General features: G+C 43.5%; 1 protein-coding gene across 3 annotated transcripts in view; it reads left to right on the top strand.

Annotated features, from left to right (window-relative positions):
• ADAMTS12 (ADAM metallopeptidase with thrombospondin type 1 motif 12) overlaps positions 1–19296 on the top strand; it is a 292155-nt gene that overhangs the window by 211393 nt on the left and 61466 nt on the right. For all 3 annotated transcript variants that reach the window (XM_082724445.1, XM_082724446.1, XM_082724447.1), the window contains 2 exons: positions 9295–9415; positions 18937–19181. In XM_082724445.1, the coding sequence (XP_082580571.1) occupies positions 9295–9415; positions 18937–19181 (366 nt within the window). The remainder of the gene's footprint in view (positions 1–9294; positions 9416–18936; positions 19182–19296) is intronic.

A 19296-nucleotide genomic window follows, 5' to 3' on the forward strand; every position in this document is an offset into this window, starting at 1 on the left:
TTCAACCAGATCTTCCGATTTCCATTTAACTTTTCGACACTGACTCCATTAATCAACTCCGCCTTTTTGGAAATGAGAGAGACCTGATTTGTCCATGCTTTTATGTGTGCAGCCCATTGAAGAACTCCTCTCTGGTACTCACAGTTTAGTTTGCAAGGACTTGATGAACAAGTTTGTGACCCAACACCCGGGCATAAAAATGTCAGTTTAAAGAAAAGGTGTTTTTAATCAATGAAGGAAAATTTATATAGAAAGTTCTAATTAGCTCTTTGGAAAGTACAGTGGTTAGGTCTCAGGCTCTAGAATGTGAACTTGATGCCATTGTGAACCAACCATATAACTCAAGACATTTTGCTGAGACTCAGTTTCTTTTTCTTAAAATTAGGATGTTAATGTATCTTCCTAGTTAGTGTCAAATAGGTTAAATAAAGACGTGTATGTTAAGCCCTAACATAAGAGAGTCCTTGGCACACAGTAAGTTTCTGATGCATTTTAGTTTCTTCAACAAATGTTTACTGTAATTTTTTTCCCCACTGGATTAAATTGCTGCCACAGAAGAAGGCTCCTGCCCATAAGGGTTCAGCACCCTGAAAAGATACGTTTATCACCATGAAGTTGCCTATTGATTTATTCCAGTAGTGACCAAAATATAGGAGGCAACATGACAATTCCCGGGAATGAGTGAGTTAAAAGCCAGTCCTAATCACACTCTACATTTCTAAGAACTCATGAAATTCTCGTTCAGACTCCTTACCAATTAGCTCTGTAGTTATAAAGAGCCAAAAGTAATTAATATATATTCAAGTTAGATCTGTTCTCCAGAGTGGGAAGAGGTTTATCTAGCTAAGTCAGGCCAAAACAGCAGCATCGCTATCCAGAACAATAGGTTCTCAGGCCTGGCTGCCTATTAGAATCACCCAAAGAGCTTTTAAAGACAGGTGATGTCCGGACTCAATCTCAAACCTGTTGATTCAGAACTTCTGGGATTCGGGGCCTGGGCACTAACATTGTGAAAATTTCCCAGGTAATTGCCATATGCAGCTAGGGCTAAGGACCTTAATCACTGTGAAAGGAATGTGATGTTAAATGATCTGTTAGACCTGAATACCTTTGCAAGCACAGCAATGGTATCTTTAGCAGAAGACAGAGAACACTGCGTTTTTTGTTTTGTTTTGTTTTTTTGTTTTTGTTTTTGAAGGTCAAGCAAAGCTTTATTTCGCGCCAAGCATCAAGAATCTAACTGAACATTCGGGGCCGCACCTCTTACAAAAGAGAGCGACCCCTCTCCGCTTCACAGACTAGCTTTTAAGGGCAAAGGCCATGCGGTCAGGTCTGGCCACGCACAGGTAGCCAATGAGATTGTAACACACACAGGAAATTCCACAGTGATGCTAGGTGACCAGTTGAGTTACAATTTACCCTAGTAGACATTTGAATCAGCCTATTACACCTTGATTGGGATTGGCGCCAAAAGGGCTCCCAAAGGGGGGGGGCATACTCCTTGGTAACCAGGGAGACAGTATGCATGCCCCCCAACTGATTGGATGTCTCCACCTGGCCTGACCCACCTTTGTATCTGGACTTTGTTACCTGTAAATCCCCTGGGGGAAGGGGAGCAGGGACAGTTTCTAAATAGGTCCTTACATTCCCCCCTTTTCTTTGGAGACAAGTCAAATCTTTGACTTTTAAGCCAGTTCTATACCCTCCTTCAGCTGCTAGACTTTTTTAATGACTCCAGTGTAATTTACCCAAAAACAGTATTTCTCTACTAAGGTTATACAGAGCCCCCCTCCTCCTTTTATCAGAAACAGTAGGTGAAGCCCCCCCTTTTTTATTCGTAATTGCTTATACCTCCCACCTATAACTTAACAGAGCCAACAATGAATTTAATGAACTCATTGTTTTTTGAGTCTTAGTTTTAGTCCACGATTGGCAGGGTCCATTGGCAGCAGCATCCACTGGCATCCACCTCTCGGGGACGTTCTGAACAAAACCTAAGGGATCTTGGGTGCCTCTCTTGAAGCCAATTAAATGAGCTGAATAGAAGAGGCTACAGTCTCTCAGCTTGACTTCCTCTTTTTGGAAATGAGTTGGGACTTTTTAGAAGCTTTAATTACCCACTTGCTCTCTTTACCACACTGAGCAAGTTTTTAAGCTTCAACATTATGTCAAGTCAAATTTGCCTTAATAGCCTAAATTCAGTTTACCTTCCAAGGATCCAGGCTGTGGTTATTTCCAGCTTTGTTAGTTGTCTTACTCATTTACTACAGTTTTTTCAAAGGTCATTGATCAGATATTGAAATAAAAAGATACATCATAAGAAAAAAACTATAGTATCTAATTCACCTTCTTTGTATGAAAATATGTTTGCTCAGCTTCACATAAACATTTATTGAATTTGCTTTTATTCATATACTTAACAGTCCATTTTGAAATGATGATATTTGCCATCATTTTGGCTCATTAGATTTGCAGATTCTGTTGTCAGGAGAGTCACCAGGCCTTGATCAGAATGGAATTTGTTCTAGAAGGTGACTGTCTATTGATGCCCTTCTCCCATTTTTTAAAAGAGTTGTACTAAACTCTTTAAGTTTGTTTATCAAAGATATGAATTTAAACTTAGACTTTTCAGGCTATCTCCTGTTTTTAATCACAAGCATGGCATGGCGTAAGCTTGCAAACCTGTGGGCAGGAAGTCCCACGCCTGCCCTCCCAGTCCTTTCTCCTGAGAACCAGCTCTTGATTTCAGGTTCTTCTGTCTCCCCTTTTCTACCAATCCCCATGGCTCTGGCTTCAACTTCTTCCCGAGCAGCCCAGATGTCCTGATTTGTCACACCGGCTGTCCCCAGACTTCTCTTAGCCTTCAGTCCACCTCTCAGCCCAGGATCGTAGGTCCGATCAACCCTTTTTTGCTCTTATGCTCAACCTACTGTATACATCTTAGAATAGAAATGGCGACACTAATCCAAAAGAAAAGAGAGAAAGCTCAAATACATAAAATTATGAATGAAAAGGGAGAGATCACAACGAACACCAAAGAAGTAGAAACAATCATCAGAAGTTATTATCAACAGTTATATGCCAATAAGCTAAGCAACCTAGATGAAATGGATGCATTCCTGGAAAACTATAAACTCCCAAAATTGAATCAGGAAGAAATTAACAACCTGAATAGACCAATATCTAGTAACAAGATTGAAGCAGTGATCAAAAACCTCCCAAAAAACAAGAGCCCAGGACCTGATGGATTCCCTGGGGAATCCTACCAAACTTTCAAAGAAGAAATAATACCTATTCTCCTGAAGCTGTTCCAAAAAATTGAAGCAGAAGGAAAACTTCCTGACTCTTTCTATGAAGCCAGCATTACCCTGATCCCCAAACCAGGAAAAGACCCTACCAAAAAGGAGAATTTCAGACCAATATCACTGATGAATATGGATGCTAAGATTCTCAAAAAGATCCTAGCAAACAGGATCCAACAGCACATTAAAAAGATTATCCACCATGACCAGGTGGGATTCATCCCTGGGCTACAAGGATGGTTCAGCATTCGCAAGTCAATCAATGTGATAGAACAAATTAATAAGAGAAGAGAGAAGAACCACATGGTCTTCTCAATTGATGCAGAAAAAGCATTTGACAAAATCCAGCATCTGTTCTTGATTAAAACGCTTCAAAGTATAGGGATAGAGGGAACATTCCTGAACTTCATCAAATATATCTATGAAAGACCCACAGCAAATATCATCCTCAATGGGAAAAAGCTTGCATCCTTCCCGTTGAGATCAGGAACACAACAAGGATGCCTACTCTCACCACTCTTGTTCAACATAGTATTAGAAGTCCTAGCAACAGCAATCAGACAACAGAGAGAAATAAAAGGTATACAAATTGGTAATGAAGAAGTCAAACTCTCTCTCTTTGCAGATGACATGATTCTTTATATGGAAAACCCAAAAGACTCCACCCCCAAACTACTAGAACTCATACAACAATTCAGCAGTGTGGCAGGATACAAAGTCAATGTACAAAAATCAGTGGCTTTCTTATACACTAATAATGAAAATACAGAAAGGGAAATTAGAGAATCTATTCCATTTACTATAGCACCAAGAACCATAAGATACCTGGGAATAAACCTAACCAAAGAGGTAAAGGATCTGTACTCGAGGAACTACAGAACACTCATGAAAGAAATTGAAGAAGACACAAAAAGATGGAAGACCATTCCATGCTCTTGGATCGGATGCCAGTACAACGCATGGTACTGGCATTGTTAAACATTGTTAAAATGTTTATACTGACTAGAGCAATCTATACTTTTAATGCTATTCCGATCAAAATTCCACCAGTATTCTTCAAAGAGCTGGAGCAAATAATCAATAAAACAGGAAAAAATATACATTGGAAAAAAGACAGTCTCTTCAATAAATGGTGCTGGGAAAACTGGGCAGCTATATGTAGAAGAATGAAACTCGACCATTCTCTTACACCGTACACAAAGATAAACTCAAAATGGATAAAAGACCTCAATGTGAGACAGGAATCCATCAGAATCCTGGAGGAGAACATAGGCAGTAATCTCTTCGATATCAGCCACAGCAACTTCTTTCAAGAAATTCAACCGTGTGAATTCCCGTGTAGTCCTCCACCTTGCCTGGTAGTCTTGCTCCCTGTCCTAAGTGTGCCCCCTCGCTGGTTTCTCTCAGAAACTGTCCCAAACCTGCTTTGCTCTCTCTGGCTGTTTTGGCCATTTCAGTGATTTGCTGAACATCCTCTTAGCAGTTTGTCTGGGGCACATCTCCCTCCAGAATGCCAGATCCTAACTCCCAATGTTAGAGCGAGGACAGCATTATTGTTACTGTCCCTTTTTATCAAATGGCAGTATCATTCACATGTTCTTTTCAGGTGAGTGTAACTCTGCCCATCATTACACTTGGAGTTTCACCGGCTAAGAACGGGCCTCATCTCAGAACCAGGCAGACTTCCTTTGTCGACCTCTGCCACGGGTCTGTGAAGAGCAGGGACGACATTGCAGGTGGAGTGGGTCTTGGCCCCAGTTGGTGTTTGAGTTCTTCTCAGTCCTTTGAGAATTTACAAAGTAAAACAGTGCTAACTCATAGGGAAAAGATGAGAATTGCTAAGAATATGTAGTATGCATTCACTCACAGAGCCAGGGGCCTGGAGAAAGCCTGGAACCTGAATTCTCTAATACTCAAGAGAGTGTGCTCTTTAGGCCAAGTGTCAGGGTTAAGAATGGATGATACACTTCTGACAGAGAGGACATAACCATCAGAGTAAAAAGGCAATCTACAGAGTGAAAGAAAATATTTGAAAACCAAATATATGACAAGGGGCTAATATCTGGAATGTGTAAGAAACTCCCAACAACTCAAGAGCAAGAAAACAAATAACCCGGTTAAAAGAACAAGCTGAATAGGTATTTCTCCAGAGAAGGCATAGAAATGGTATGTGGAAAGGTGTTTAACAGTATTAAACATCACAGAAATACTAATCAAACCCACCATAAGATACCACTCACACCTGTTGGGATGGCTGTCTTCAAAAAACCAAAAGATAGGTGTTGCCGAAGATGTGGAGAAAGGGCGACCCTGCTCACTGTTGGTGGGAATGCACAATCGTGCAGCCATTATAGAAAACAATACGGAGGTTCCCGCAAAAAATTAAAGATAGAACCTACCAGAAGACCCAGACATGGGATTTCTGGGTGTGTATCCAAAAGAATTGAAATCAGGATAATGATGAAATGTCTGTTCTCCCACGTTCACTGCAGCATTATTTGCAACAGCCAAGAAATTAAAACAACCCAAACATCCATCAGCAGATGAAAGGACAAATAAAATGTGGTCGGTACTGTGTTGTAGCCACACAACAGAATTTTGTTCCATCCAGCTTTTGAGAAAAGGGAAATCCTGCCATTTGTGACAGCAGGGCTGAGCCTGGGGGACGTTGCGCTAAGTGAACAAGACCCTCACAGAAGAATGAGCTCCACAGGATTCCATTTACCCGAGAATCTAAAATAGTCAGACTCATAAAAGCTAAGAATAAAGCAGGGATTGCCAAAAGCTGAGGGGAGGGAACCACGGAGAGCTGTTGTTCACTGAGTACAAATTTTCAGTCAGGCAAGATGCAAAGGCCTGTGCATCCCCATGGCTGTGGTGCCAATGGTTAACACGCTGTACTGTGCGCCTAGACATTGTTTGAGAGCCTAGATCCCCCGTTCGAAGTTCTTAGCACACACACACAGAGTCACAAGGAAACATCTGGGGGTGGGATATGACTGTAACCTTGACCAGAGTGCTGGTTTCACAGTTACTTGTGTGAATCCAGACTCATCAAGTTGTTTATGTTTAATTGGTACCGTATTTTCTATGTCTGCTATGCCTCAATCAAGCTGTTTTTTATTTTTTAATTTTAATTTTATTTTTTTAAAGATGAAACTGGGACTCACAGGAGTTCCTTAGTCTTTTTTAAAGACTCATTTATTTATTTGACACAGAGAGAGAGAGCACAAGCAGGGTGAGCAGGAGGCAGAGGGAGAAGGAGAAGCAGAGAGCAGGACCTGGGGTTCGACCCCAGGACCCCCGGGATCATGACCTGGGCCAAAGGCAGATGCTTAACCAATTTAACCAACTGAGGTGCCCCAAAAAGCTGTTTGTTAAAGAAAGAAATTATATAATGGGAAAGTTAAAGGATTTCTCTTTTGATGTTGCTCACTGAAGTGGCAGTTGGGCACACGAGGAGTCCCATCAGAGGAAATCCTGGCTGGAGTCATTGGCCACATTCAGTGGCAGCAGGAAAGCCACCTCTGATTCTGCGGAAGGTGGAAAGACGATCCTGTCATGGGTCCCTTGCCAGAGCATGGGATGTGAAAAGCTGAGTGACATCTATTCGTTTTCCCCTGGGAGCCCTTTTGTTTTATGTGCAGCAAGGATGACCGGCTCATGTCTTCCCAGGCCTCGTGGTAGACATTGAACTCATTGTTGCTTGGGCTGGGAGCCAATGACGGGAGAAGCAGTTGGAGTGAAGTCTCTATAAGAACCTCTTGACTACACTATGGGACATTCTCTGTGGGGTTTTTAGTCTCTGCAAGAACCCCTTGACTACACTGTGGGACGTTCTCTGTCGGGTCTCCCTCCCCCGGCCCCCACCTCCATCCCCAAGTACGCGGGCAGATGCTGCTGAAGAAGAGAGATGAGCCAGTGTGTTTGTTTTCCTGGATTTCTTAATGTTATTCTTCCCATTTGTATCTATCCTCTTTTGGTAGAGATTTGAAAAGACACTTTAATGTTCCTGTGTCTCAGGGTTGATATCCTGGCTGTTTTTTATTTTTTAATTTTAATTTTATTTTTTTAAAGATGAAACTGGGACTCACAGGAGTTCCTTAGTTATTCTTTTTTAAAGATTCATTTATTTATTTGACACAGAGAGAGAGAGCACAAGCAGGGTGAGCAGGAGGCAGAGGGAGAAGGAGAAGCAGAGAGCAGGACCTGGGGTTCGACCCCAGGACCCCCGGGATCATGACCTGGGCCAAAGGCAGATGCTTAACCAATTTAACCAACTGAGGTGCCCCAAAAAGCTGTTTGTTAAAGAAAGAAATTATATAATGGGAAAGTTAAAGGATTTCTCTTTTGATGTTGCTCACTGAAGTGGCAGTTGGCAGTTGGAAATCCTGGCTGGAGTCATTGGCCACATTCAGTGGCAGCAGGAAAGCCACCTCTGATTCTGCGGAAGGTGGAAAGACGATCCTGTCATGGGTCCCTTGCCAGAGCATAGGATGTGAAAAGCTGAGTGACATTGATGAAGGAATGAAGGTCTCTGGGGCTGCGATGTATACAGATCAGCTCATCAGCATATGCTCCAGCCTGCTGAAAACACGGCGCATTGAAGAGCTAATGTTTTACTCATGACCGAGTACACATCCTGACAGTTTCTCTTTCTTGTGATTAGCATGAGTAATTTTTTGATCTCTTAGCACTTTATTTTTTCCCAACTGGGTCAAGTAGCACAATCCTCAGAGCTGAAGAGAGAGTTAGTTTGAGGAATGGAGGTATTTCCTGTCACTGGCCATTAATTCTCTGTTTGGCTGGTGAAGGGAGGGTGTATTTAAAAATTCAAACTGTTCTTCCTTTCAGCGGATTGGAATTGGAGCTAAAACAAGAAAGGAAATGTGACGGGTACTGGATGCCCTGTGGAGGTGCCTAGTCACTATGGTGTATGCCTGAAATTCTCCTGGAACGAAAACACAAACTTAGAAATATGAAAAATAAATCAAGGAAGGAAATTATGTTTGAAGGAGGAAAAAAAAACAACTGCCTAAGCACAATTCTTCTCAAGGAGATGTCTGACTAGTAGGATATGGTCCAGGTTCCCTCCCTCTGTTGCCAGAGAGCAAGTAACCAAGACCTCTGGCGGAGGCTCAAGTGTTTCATGACTTTCCGTCTATGTGTCATAACTTTTTGGTATCTGATGCTACTGAACACCCCAGTTTAACTGCCCCCCTTTTCCAGCCTGGGGATTTTCAGGTGGGAAAGAATTGGCTGAGGAGAAGAGCTCATGGTGAGGGAAAGAAGGTGACGGAGAAGGGCCGATGGGCAGAGCCCTGGTAGGGGATCGGGTCCAGAGCAGGGTGAAGTCAGTCTCGGTTCCTAGGAGAAAGCTCACAGTGGCTGGGGTTTAGCTACATGTGAAATGTCAAGGGGTCTTAGGGGGCTTAGGGGGCTCCCAAGCATCTGATGGTGGTCCCCAGGTCAGAGATGTCATATCCTGTGGGACTGAAGGAGTCTCAACATTGAGCCCACTCCTCGGTGGCTGCCGGGTCGCCGGCTGTGCTCAGACAAGAAGCAGAGAGCACAGCAGTGAGGCCCATAGAGGGATTGAACCACCACTGTATTACAGGCAGAGGAACTCGCGTCATTCCTGGGAACTCACTGAAGACAAAGGGGCAGGAGGTTTGCACATCAGAAGGGGATATACTGTTCTAGCAACTCTGATTCCAAGACATTCTCCATGTTAACTGTTCGGAACTGTGTTCAGTTCTGCCTGGGACTCAGGAGAAACTGGGAACCCACTCAGTGTGTCCGTCTTTCCTCTCTAAGTTCCTTTACTATCAGTGGACGCTGTGTTTCCTCCTCTGGCTCACCCCAGGGACAGGAACCATTTGTCTCTGTATCTGTCCCCAGCCCAGATCTCATCAAGAGCGGAGGGGAAAAGGAGAAGGGAGGTGTGGTGTCCCCATCCGTGTCGGTCACCTGCAGCCTCTCTTCCCCACAGATGGTCGGCTGTGACTATGAGATCGGCTCCAACGCCACAGAGGATCGCTGCGGTGTGTGCCTCGGGGACGGCTCTGCCTGCCAGACTGTGAAGAAGATGTTTAAACAGAAAGAAGGATCTGGTAACAAACAAATATTCAGTGTGGCAGGGGGCTGAGAATGGAGAGCAGGATGGATGGTTGTGTTTTAAAGCAGATTGTAACTTTCGAAGAACTCCACAGGGATGTACTCTTCGCGACAAGGGGATAAGGGCTCCTGGACAGTTTTTGGGCTCGGGCTGATCTCTCAGCACTTACAGAAAGTCTCCCACTGCACGGGGGCTGTCTCTGGGAAAGGGAATGAGTGTCATCCAGGACTGAAAGCCAGTGGCATAGGCATGGACCTTGAACTGGGGGACACAGAGATCAAAAGTTGACCCCAAAGGGCACTGAGAGAGGGTGGGCTCTAAGAGAGAGGGCAGAGAAGCTGGTGGTGGGCTTCAAGGCAGAAGGCTCAGGGTGCACCTTCAGGGACACAGGAGAGGCAAGGCAAGGGGGCCTGGGCTTATTCTACTTCCCCATCTCTCCCAGTAAGGGCATCCCAACCTCTCCCTCCCTGTGGTGCCCCAGCTGGCGACTGCCACCTGATGTCCCCTCCTGACCCATGCTCTGCTGTTCCTTTCCCATGATGACCTTCTGCAAGGTTTCTTCTTTGTGCAACTCTGGCCTACTAATAATCCTCGGGAACAAATAACTCTCCTACCCCGAATCTGCTGTGACCCCTGCATATTTGTCTTCGGGTAAAACTGCTGGTCCTTTGGCATCAGCAGTGATTAGTAGCCAGACGGGTCTTGGGAGGAGGACAAGTGAGGCCCGGAGATGATGAAGACAACTCAGAGGAGTATCACAGTTTAGGCTCCTCGAGAAATACCCTAAGACAAGAATTCGGGAACCAGGAGCTTATTTGCGGGTTGGGAGATCCTGGAAAACATCAGTAGGACATCCAAAAAGTGAAATGGGGCAGGAGGAGAGCCAAGGAAGGGTGCATCACGAAGCCAGTGACCATCATACAGGAGCCAGTGTAGACATCATACATTGGAATTTTCCCACCCAAGGGGTGAAGGAGCCAAGACGAGATATGCCAGCTCCCTCCGGTCACGGCTTGAGGCTGCTTTGGGGAGGGGCAGTTAGGTTGTTAATTCTCCGAAGAAATGCAGGTGCTGGGAGTAGGGAGTCCACTGTGCACTCCCCAGGTAGGGCCCAAGGAGAGGAGCCTCGTCTACACTGGAGTGTTACCCAGGGCAGGAGTGATGGGGACTCCCAGATACAGTGGGCTGCCCTTTTCCTCGGTCCCAACAAAGCAGTGCCTCTCTTTTAGTCATGCCTGCCACCCAGGACAAAGCTACTAAGTATGTCCTCGAGTGTCGTGTTCATTGATTAGGTGCCCTGTTGGTCCCTGGGACACATCACAGTGGATGACCTGAATTTGTTTAATTTTGTCCCTATTTTTTGATCTTTGACTATTGAATTGATAAGGTTAAACTGTAAAGTGAAATGCTTAATTATCACTGAAGGATTGAATTTTATGTCTATCTATTCGATGGCTTGGTATGCATGAAACATCCCTTTGCGTTACTTACTGGGAATGTGAATGATAACTCAGTGTTTCCTCAAGCATCCTATGATAGCTAATATTTATTCCATCTTATTTATAAAGTTGATATGTAAATATTTTGTTATTTAAATGTGACCTCATTTACTTGGATTATAAAGTCATCCTTAAAATCACATTTCTATATTTGAGCTCTGTAGTATTTGTTAATGGGTGGGGGGTTCATCTCTGACCTCAGAGACCCTATGCTCCTAACATTATGGTAACTCCTTTGAAAAGCATTTTTCATTCTTGAATCTTCATCACTTAACCTTTTAATTAGCTAAGCCTTTAGGAAACTGGGCTTTAGTTCTGGATTCTTGACTTTACTCTGGTTTCTTGGGAGGGAAAAGCCCAGAAGCATCTTGAGCCACACTTCCACCTCCACCACTGCCTTAGAGACCTTGTGCACATGCCCAGCACGGGGCTCCCTTGTGCCTTTGGTTTTCAGTTCTCCTTCTCCCATTTGCTTCCCAGAGAGCTTCTGATGGCCCTTGGTACCCAGGGAGGGATGTCAACTTCAGACCCTGTGTGTCTTGAGAGAGCCTCAAGCCTCCAGCACTGTGAGAGAGGCCATGCTGCCTCCAGCACTGTGAGGAAATCCAGCCAGATCTCACTCTGGACTCTGTTAACCCCCAGAGGGAGCATCTGTGTTCCTTTCACCCACTGGGCAGATCCCACCTTTGCTGTGTGCCTGATGAAGCCAGGTACATTACACAGACCCTGGCTGAAGAAAAACAAAAACAAAAACAAAAACAAAAACAAAAAAAAAACCCCAAAACCCAGAAAAAAAACAAAAAACCTTAAAAAACAAAGACCCTGACTGCCACCACTCCACGGTGAGAATGAAACCCAGAAGTAACACAAAACTCCAGGAAATGGAGTGAGATGGCTCTGGGTAGATTGATTAACCCAAAGGCCAAAGTCAAAAGAGGGGACTTAACATCCTCTTTCTGAAGACACCCAGGGCATAGTTAGTTGTTTTCTCTGTGTATTTACACGTGGCCGCCTTTCTCCTTACATTGTGTTCTTTCTCTCCAGTGCACTTAAAAACCGAGGGCTGAATTGTCTTTTAGGCTTTGTCACCACCCTGCCCCACCCCAAGTCAGCAAACATGATTTCTATCTGTAGGAGGTATTCAGTAAGCGCTCATATAAAGTCAAATGAAAAAAGGTTTTCTTACAGTTGATTCCATATCCCTTTGACAATAAAGGAGACCAATCCAATATCCCACCACATATGTTGGTGGGATATTGGATATTTTTTCCTCTGTGTTGTCCTGCTGTTGTAGTTCTGGGGTTTTTTTGTTTTTACTTTTTTAACATGAACTGGTGCAATATTGTAATCATAATTATTGTAAACCCAATGTTGTAATACTGGGTTTTGGTTACTTGCTGATTGTAGCCCAAAGACATAAAGCTTAGTTTTCCCCTTCTTACACATATTCTGAAGTATTCTTTTTTCCTTGCATCTCCACCCAGAACTGTGGTTTCTTTAAAAAAATAAAATAAAAATAAAAAAGAAGAACCGTGGTTTCTTTGGTGGGTGGTGGTGATTGGCTTGGGGGTCTCACACTGTCACTTTGTCTCCCTGGTCCGGGCACCACATTTGCCTTCGGGAATCTGTGACATGTGGTGAGCCCTGACAGAAGATTCTTCCAGAGCAAGTATGATTTTGCAGTCAGTTACGTGGGGGCTTGGTTAGAGATGGCTTCTTTATCCCAGTACTTACGTGTCAGATCTCTAGAGACTTGTTGTCACGGCCATGACCTTGAGAGAAAGCCCAGAAGTTGGCAACCATCAGACAACACCAGAAAAACAATGAACTTGGGCAACAGATACAATTAGTACTCGAGGCAAGATCATCTCTGTAACTAGGAAATAATGGGAACATGTAGTCATGTAGTCAGTCACCTAGAAGAATCCAAAACTTTTTTAAACCTTGCATGTGTCTGTTTCAGTTCTCCTTCCTTCTGTTGACTTGGGCTTATAGTTTCTTTTAACAGAGGGGTTGAAGACAAGAGTTTAAGTGGTAAGTCTGCATTAGAGATGCACGTAGTGGTCAGACCCAGCTTCTCCTCCTCTCTGACTTCTCTTGCCTTTGATGATGGAAGTATGAAATACTAGCCAAGACCTTTTTTCATGGCCCTATGTTGTTGTTGCTATTTTGGTTTTTTTGTGAGTGCTCCTAAGAAACAGAGAGGATGATGAATGATGTGGAATTAAAATAGGCTGGGAGACAAGAGACCAGGTGCTGATCCAGATTACCATTGGCCATGGGGAAGTCACCCCTTTGGACCTCCATTTCTGAGGCCCCTTTCAATCCTGTCTTGTATTTTTTATCTTCTTCCTACCTTTAGCCCTAAGGCTGATCGTTTGTTTGTTGATATCTAAAAGTTGAGGTTTGGCAGAGTCTCCCAGAGCTGTATTTATCCATGGCTTCCTTGGGCTATCCCAACTACTCAGTCCCTGTCTACCCTGTGAAGAGGACCTCATTCAGTAAACTCAGTGCTGGGCACCACATGATAGCATCGCCCCTTTCAGTTAGTGTCACACATGGGGAACATAAGGTCCACTTTCTTGCAGACTCTCTGGGATAGCTTCCATTTCCTCTCTTGGAGAAAGAAAAAAGAATTGCCATCTTGGGATAGTGCCATGGTTACCATGAGGAGAAGTATCTGGAATTAAAGAACTTAGGTCCAGAATACAGTGAACTACGTACAGATATCATCACTCATTCGTTTAGCCATTCACTCTATTATTTGATAAACGTGGAGTACCTATTGTGTGCTTGGCATGGAGGATAGAATGACAAATAAGACAAGCACTCCCTCTACTGCCTTCCCTGCCTTACTCCAACCAGGTAAGGTAACAGGCCTGGGCCCCATTCTGCCATGTGACCCTTAGGCAGAATTTAAATGAGGAGCCTTGTTCAGAAGGAAGTTGGTAGAGCATTAAGCTGTGTTCTTTTAAGGGCACCCTGGGCTTGTTACCCATACCTTGACCTTCATCCCGAATTCTTGTAGCCCATTCTTTTTGGCCTAGAACACTGACCCATTGTTGTCCAGTTCCTCAGCCTTGTTCCCTCCCCCACCATTGCCTAATTTCCTCGATTCTGTATGACTCATCTCTCTTGGTCTTAAATGTTAAAACCTGACAGTTTTTAGCCTCTTGAACTAATTCACCAACTTCTTAAAACTACTACTCTGGACTCCTCTGTCCTTGCTTGGTGTCTCCAGACTTGACTAACGCCAGACCCAGTGATCACTAAACCAGATCCTGATCTTGCTCATACTGGCTACTTTCCTCTGTTGCTGGGAACAAAGGCTCCCATTCTCTGAGTGCCCTGGAACCCTGATACAGGTGATTGTATCACTTTACTCACTGCCCAAACTGCCAGCCTCGGTTCCTACATCCTTTATTCAACCATAAGCAGAATGTGCTGCTGCCAGTATCCACATCTTCAGGAGATTCCTGGAATGTGTGAGAAAAGCAACTGCCTAGGATTCTGCTCGAACCTGACCACCCAGATATCCACCCACTTCCCAAGCCTGTGTGTTTACATCCTTCATTCTTCCAACTGTAGCTTCCTAGTCTCTGCTGCTGATCTACTTGGCTGGATTTGGTTCACCTAGAGTTAGGAATTGACAACAGTTTCAAGTTTGCTGTTGGCTTAAGAGAGAATAAGTCCCACTCTGTGATTTTAGATGGGTGAATGACACGAGGAGGTCAGTGTCATAGATGACTGGTTTGCCAACAACATACACAACTGCCTGGGACAGGGAAGCTGCGGGCTAGGAGGTGAGTCCACAGAGACTGGATGAGAATCTCATAAGAAAACATTTCCGAAGAAGTCTGAGGTAGAAGGTAATGCATCATAAGAAGAAGGGATGTGGCTTCCTTGAAACCAGAATATCACCTCACGTGGAAACCGTCTTAGATCAGGTTTTCTAGGAAAGCCTAGTCTGGAAGGAACAGGAAGGGAAGGGGAGGCATAGGCATTCTACTGGACAGTTTTCCTATCAAGAGACCTCAGGGCTGCCATCCTTTGTCCCAGAAGCATTTAGGGTCAGGAAGCCCCTGTCAACATCTGTTCCCTCTCCTACGTTTCCTTTCCTCCAGCCTCTAGCAGGTGGGTTGTGGTTGCTCATTGTGTGTGCCAAGGTTCCGGTGCCCCTAAAACTTGCTTTTTAAAATAACTGAAGCTAAAACTCATAATCTAGGACAAGGCACTTGGACTTCTCAAAAGATCTACTGGGCACATTTATGTGTACGTAGTTCTTCCTCACTCTGATTTGGGAGGGGGTCAAATGCAGGGTCGTACCTGAACTTGACATTGACGTGTCTTTGCTGTCAAGACAAGCATCAGGGGAGAGATGGGCCTTGCCCAGGAGCCTCCTCACATTAAACTATGAGATTTGGCCCTGCAGTGAGGATTGTTTTGTTCACTGTGATCTGACAGCATCAATCTCCTTTAAAAAGATGAGCTTTAAAAAGATGTCTGGGGTTAATAGTATGACCTCTTTGTGAACACATTTTTATTAGAAGTGACTGGAAATCAAATATGCTATCGGGTAAATCCTTTTTTGTGAATTACAAAGGACAGCTGGATAAGATGCACTTTAGCCCCAATAATCTATTTCAGCTCTTAACGATAATTCTGAAGCAAGGTCAGTCTTCTGCCCCGGCCCCAGAGGCCCTGAGTATTCTTTCAACTCAAGGGGCTCAGGACTCAGTGATGGGATGTTTTCTCCACATGAGACTCCATGGGCCCAGATGCCTTCTTTGAGGTCAAGATTAACATTTCCCTACTTCCCCCAGTTTTCCCAGTATTGCCCCCGTACTGGTGCAAATGACGAATGTTTCCTAGGGAAGGTGGGAAAGAAGTGATTTTCTGAATGAAAAATTCACCATTCTTAACACATTGGATATAATCTGACTAACGCTGGAAAGCCTTCTTTGACACAGAATAAATGTCTCAGTAACTTTCTACCCTTACTTTTATCTTTTTAAGATTTTATTCATTTATTTGACAGAGAGAGAGAGAGAGATCACAAGTAGGCAGAGAGGCAGTTAGAGAGAGGAGGAAGCAGGCTCGCCATTGAGCAGAGAGCCTGATGTGGGGCTCGACCCCAGGACCCTGAGCCCATGAACTGAGCCAAAGGCGAGGCTTAACCGAAAGGGCCACCCAGGTACCCCAGCTTTCTACACTTACTTTTTAATAGGATTCTCATTTCTATAAAGAAGACAGTTGAGGGTAGGATACTCAGGGGGATTTTTAAAATCTCTTTCTACCAACCACATTTTTTATTAAAAATGCTATTTTAAGAATTGGTTAGCAAACCTTAGATATACATATATGTACTTTCCACCTAGGTATGTGATGTAGCATAGATACCTTCCTCTCTTGTGAACTCAGTTTTCTCATTTAGTAAGCAAAATCTTTGTGGCCATTTGTTTCCAATTAAATACCCATTAATAGCAGATTGGTTAAATAACTGGGTTTATGTTATTTTTGCAGTTGTTGAAATGCTCCAAAAATATGGAAAGATATGTAAGGTATATTAAATCCAGAAAGCAGTACCTTGGAATAGTTCATGTAACACGATCCCACTGGTTTAAAAAGTTATGTGTATATGTGCTTTATGTATGCAAGCAAAAGTTTTAGAAGAGAATCCAATAAACTATTAACTGTAATGATCTTTGGAACATAGGACGGGGAAGGAAGGAAAATTGAAATTTTTATTTTTCATTTTATACACTTCTCAAGTGTGGTTTTTCTTATTATGTGCAAAGGAGTCTGGTGGTACATCATGGTTCTTTTTAACTCCAAATTGCTATAATTTTATCTTTTCACTTCCCCCTAGATATTCTTTTACAAATATGAATTATAAATATGCATTACTTTTGGTCACAGCTAAATCTGCCTCAGTTTACATCTTCCGTCTGTAAACTGTTCAGAAGCAGCACTTAGATTCACCGAAATCTTTAATCTAATCTGATGTACCTCCACTTCGAATTTGGAAGAATCTGCCACGATAAACATTTCTCATTTTGGATTTTCTCTCTTAAGTGAAAGATAAAAAACAAAAGTCTTTTGGATTTTTTTTCCATTTAGTTCTCATTGTTTTTTTTTGGGGGGGGAGGGTTGTTTTGCTGTTTGTAAACAAAGGTGATGCCAGTAGATCTACTTGCATGAGTTCTGCTATGAGAAGGCAGGGGACATCCCAAGTCAGAAAGCGACTGCAGGTCGCAACACTCCAAAGCATTTCAGAAAATTGGATTAGCCTCCTGACATGCGATAAATAATTTCCCTGAGATCATTATAAATTTGTAGTTTTAGGGCACTTGGGTGGCACAGTTTGTTGAGCATCCGACTCTTGGTTTCAGCTCAGGTCATGATCTCAGGGTTGTGAGATTGAGTCTTGCATTGGGCTTCACGCTCAGCTCAGAATCTGCTTCAGATTCTTTCTCCCTCTCCCTCTGCCCCTCCCTGCTCACATTCTCTCTCTCTCTCTCTCTCTCAAATAAATAAATAAAATTATTTTAAAAAATTGTAGTTTTAATCAGCCATCTCAGGCAAGTATTGTGAGGGCCACATGCAATTTAATCAAATACTATGAGACCTGCATTTTGGTCTTGCTGGATGGGAGCTTCCAGTTTGAGAAACAGAGGAGAGGATGTGACTCCTGAGCTTCTGAGCCAGTCGTACCTGCCGGCCAGCCCTAGGATCTGAGCTCCCAGCACCCCCCGTTACTGTAGTGTCTGAGGGAGAAGAAACAGTCAAGTCACTTTCAGGTGACAGAGATGAAGGTTTGCTTGTGGCTGAAAAACCTAGTGTGTCTCCAGTGCAAAATGACCAGGATGATCAGGGTCTTAAAGCCAACATTTGTATGGAAAGGTTAAAAGAACAAAGAATGTTCTGCTTAGAAAAGAAAAATAATTGAATATTGGAGTTATGAGGGATATCAGACATCTCACTGGAGCCTCTTCATGGTGCAGAGGACATTTAAAGAAGTTAAATAAGACAGTGAACACCATAGAGCTCATTGAAGGTGATGCAGAAACTGGGACTCATGTGTTCTGACCCCCTTTGCCCTGGCACGTTCACGTGCCATCCCCAAAGTCCGTGTTTTTTTCCATTCCATCGCACTGATGAGGTGGTGGTTCTTAAGAAGCACCAATAGGATAAATGCCTGAAGTGCTTAGCATAGAGTCTGCCAAAGGGAGGAGAGCATTATGTGTTCATTCCTTTTGTCCCCAGTATGTCTCCTGCCGTGACATCCAGTAAATGAGGGTAGGACTATAGCTCGACTTGATCATCATCTTTAAATGGACACCCTCTGTGCTTTGTCAGGAAAGTAGAATGTAAGTTCATATTTTAGCAAAACATAAAAAATAAGAAAAAACCCATTTAATGAACAGAATTGTCCAGCGATACAAAAAGTTGTGGTCAGAGCAGAGTTTCTCATCAGTAGCTATATTCAAGAGCGCCAGGTGGCAGATGATCCAAGATTCCCTCAGGGATTCTCTTAATGAATTTAAGCTATGATTAGATTATTTCTAAGAGTCTATCTTTAATTTGCAGGCAGTGGGGAATGCATGAGCAGGGGGCACATCCAATACAGGGTTCAAGAAGATTCATCTGATAGCAGCAACAAATGGGGAAGTAAAAATGCTAATGGGAAGCTAGTTAGGCTGTATATTTTTGAACTATCAACTTAAAATCACAGAAAAGTCAATGCCAGATCAACCACAAACTCTTTAGAGTCAAGTCTGCCTTTATTTCACCTCTTCTCCCAAAACCGTGTGTACACCGAGTCACAGAGCTCCTGGGAATTCGGCTCCCAGCCAAGCTCTTTAAAATTCACTGTGTCTAGTGCATCTGCGCATTCCAGTGACCACCCAGGAGGAATGCAAGCGCGCTCAACAATGAGGATGAACGATGAGTCAGAAATAGGTAGTGTTCAGCTAAGCCAGTGTGCCGCTTTCATTACTGTGTCTTCTTTCCTTAGGTTATGTTGACATCGGACTGATTCCAAAAGGAGCAAGGGACATACGGGTAATGGAACTTGAGGGAGCTGGAAACTTTTTGGCCATCAGGAGTGAAGACCCCCAAAAATATTACCTCAATGGAGGGTTCATTATCCAGTGGAATGGGAACTACAAGCTGGCAGGGACCACGTTCCAATACGACAGGAAAGGAGACCTGGAGAAGCTGATGGCCACGGGTCCTACCAATGAGTCGGTGTGGATCCAGGTAATGTGGAAGCAAAGGGAACTGCTGATAGGTATATTACTTAGGGTCTTTCTGATTTTCTTTTCCAAGGTGTTTGCTACAAGACACTAATTAAGAACTTATAAAACTTCTTTTA

This window comes from Mustela nivalis (genome assembly GCF_964662115.1).
Source record: "Mustela nivalis genome assembly, chromosome: 3".
NCBI classification, from domain to species: domain Eukaryota; kingdom Metazoa; phylum Chordata; class Mammalia; order Carnivora; family Mustelidae; genus Mustela; species Mustela nivalis.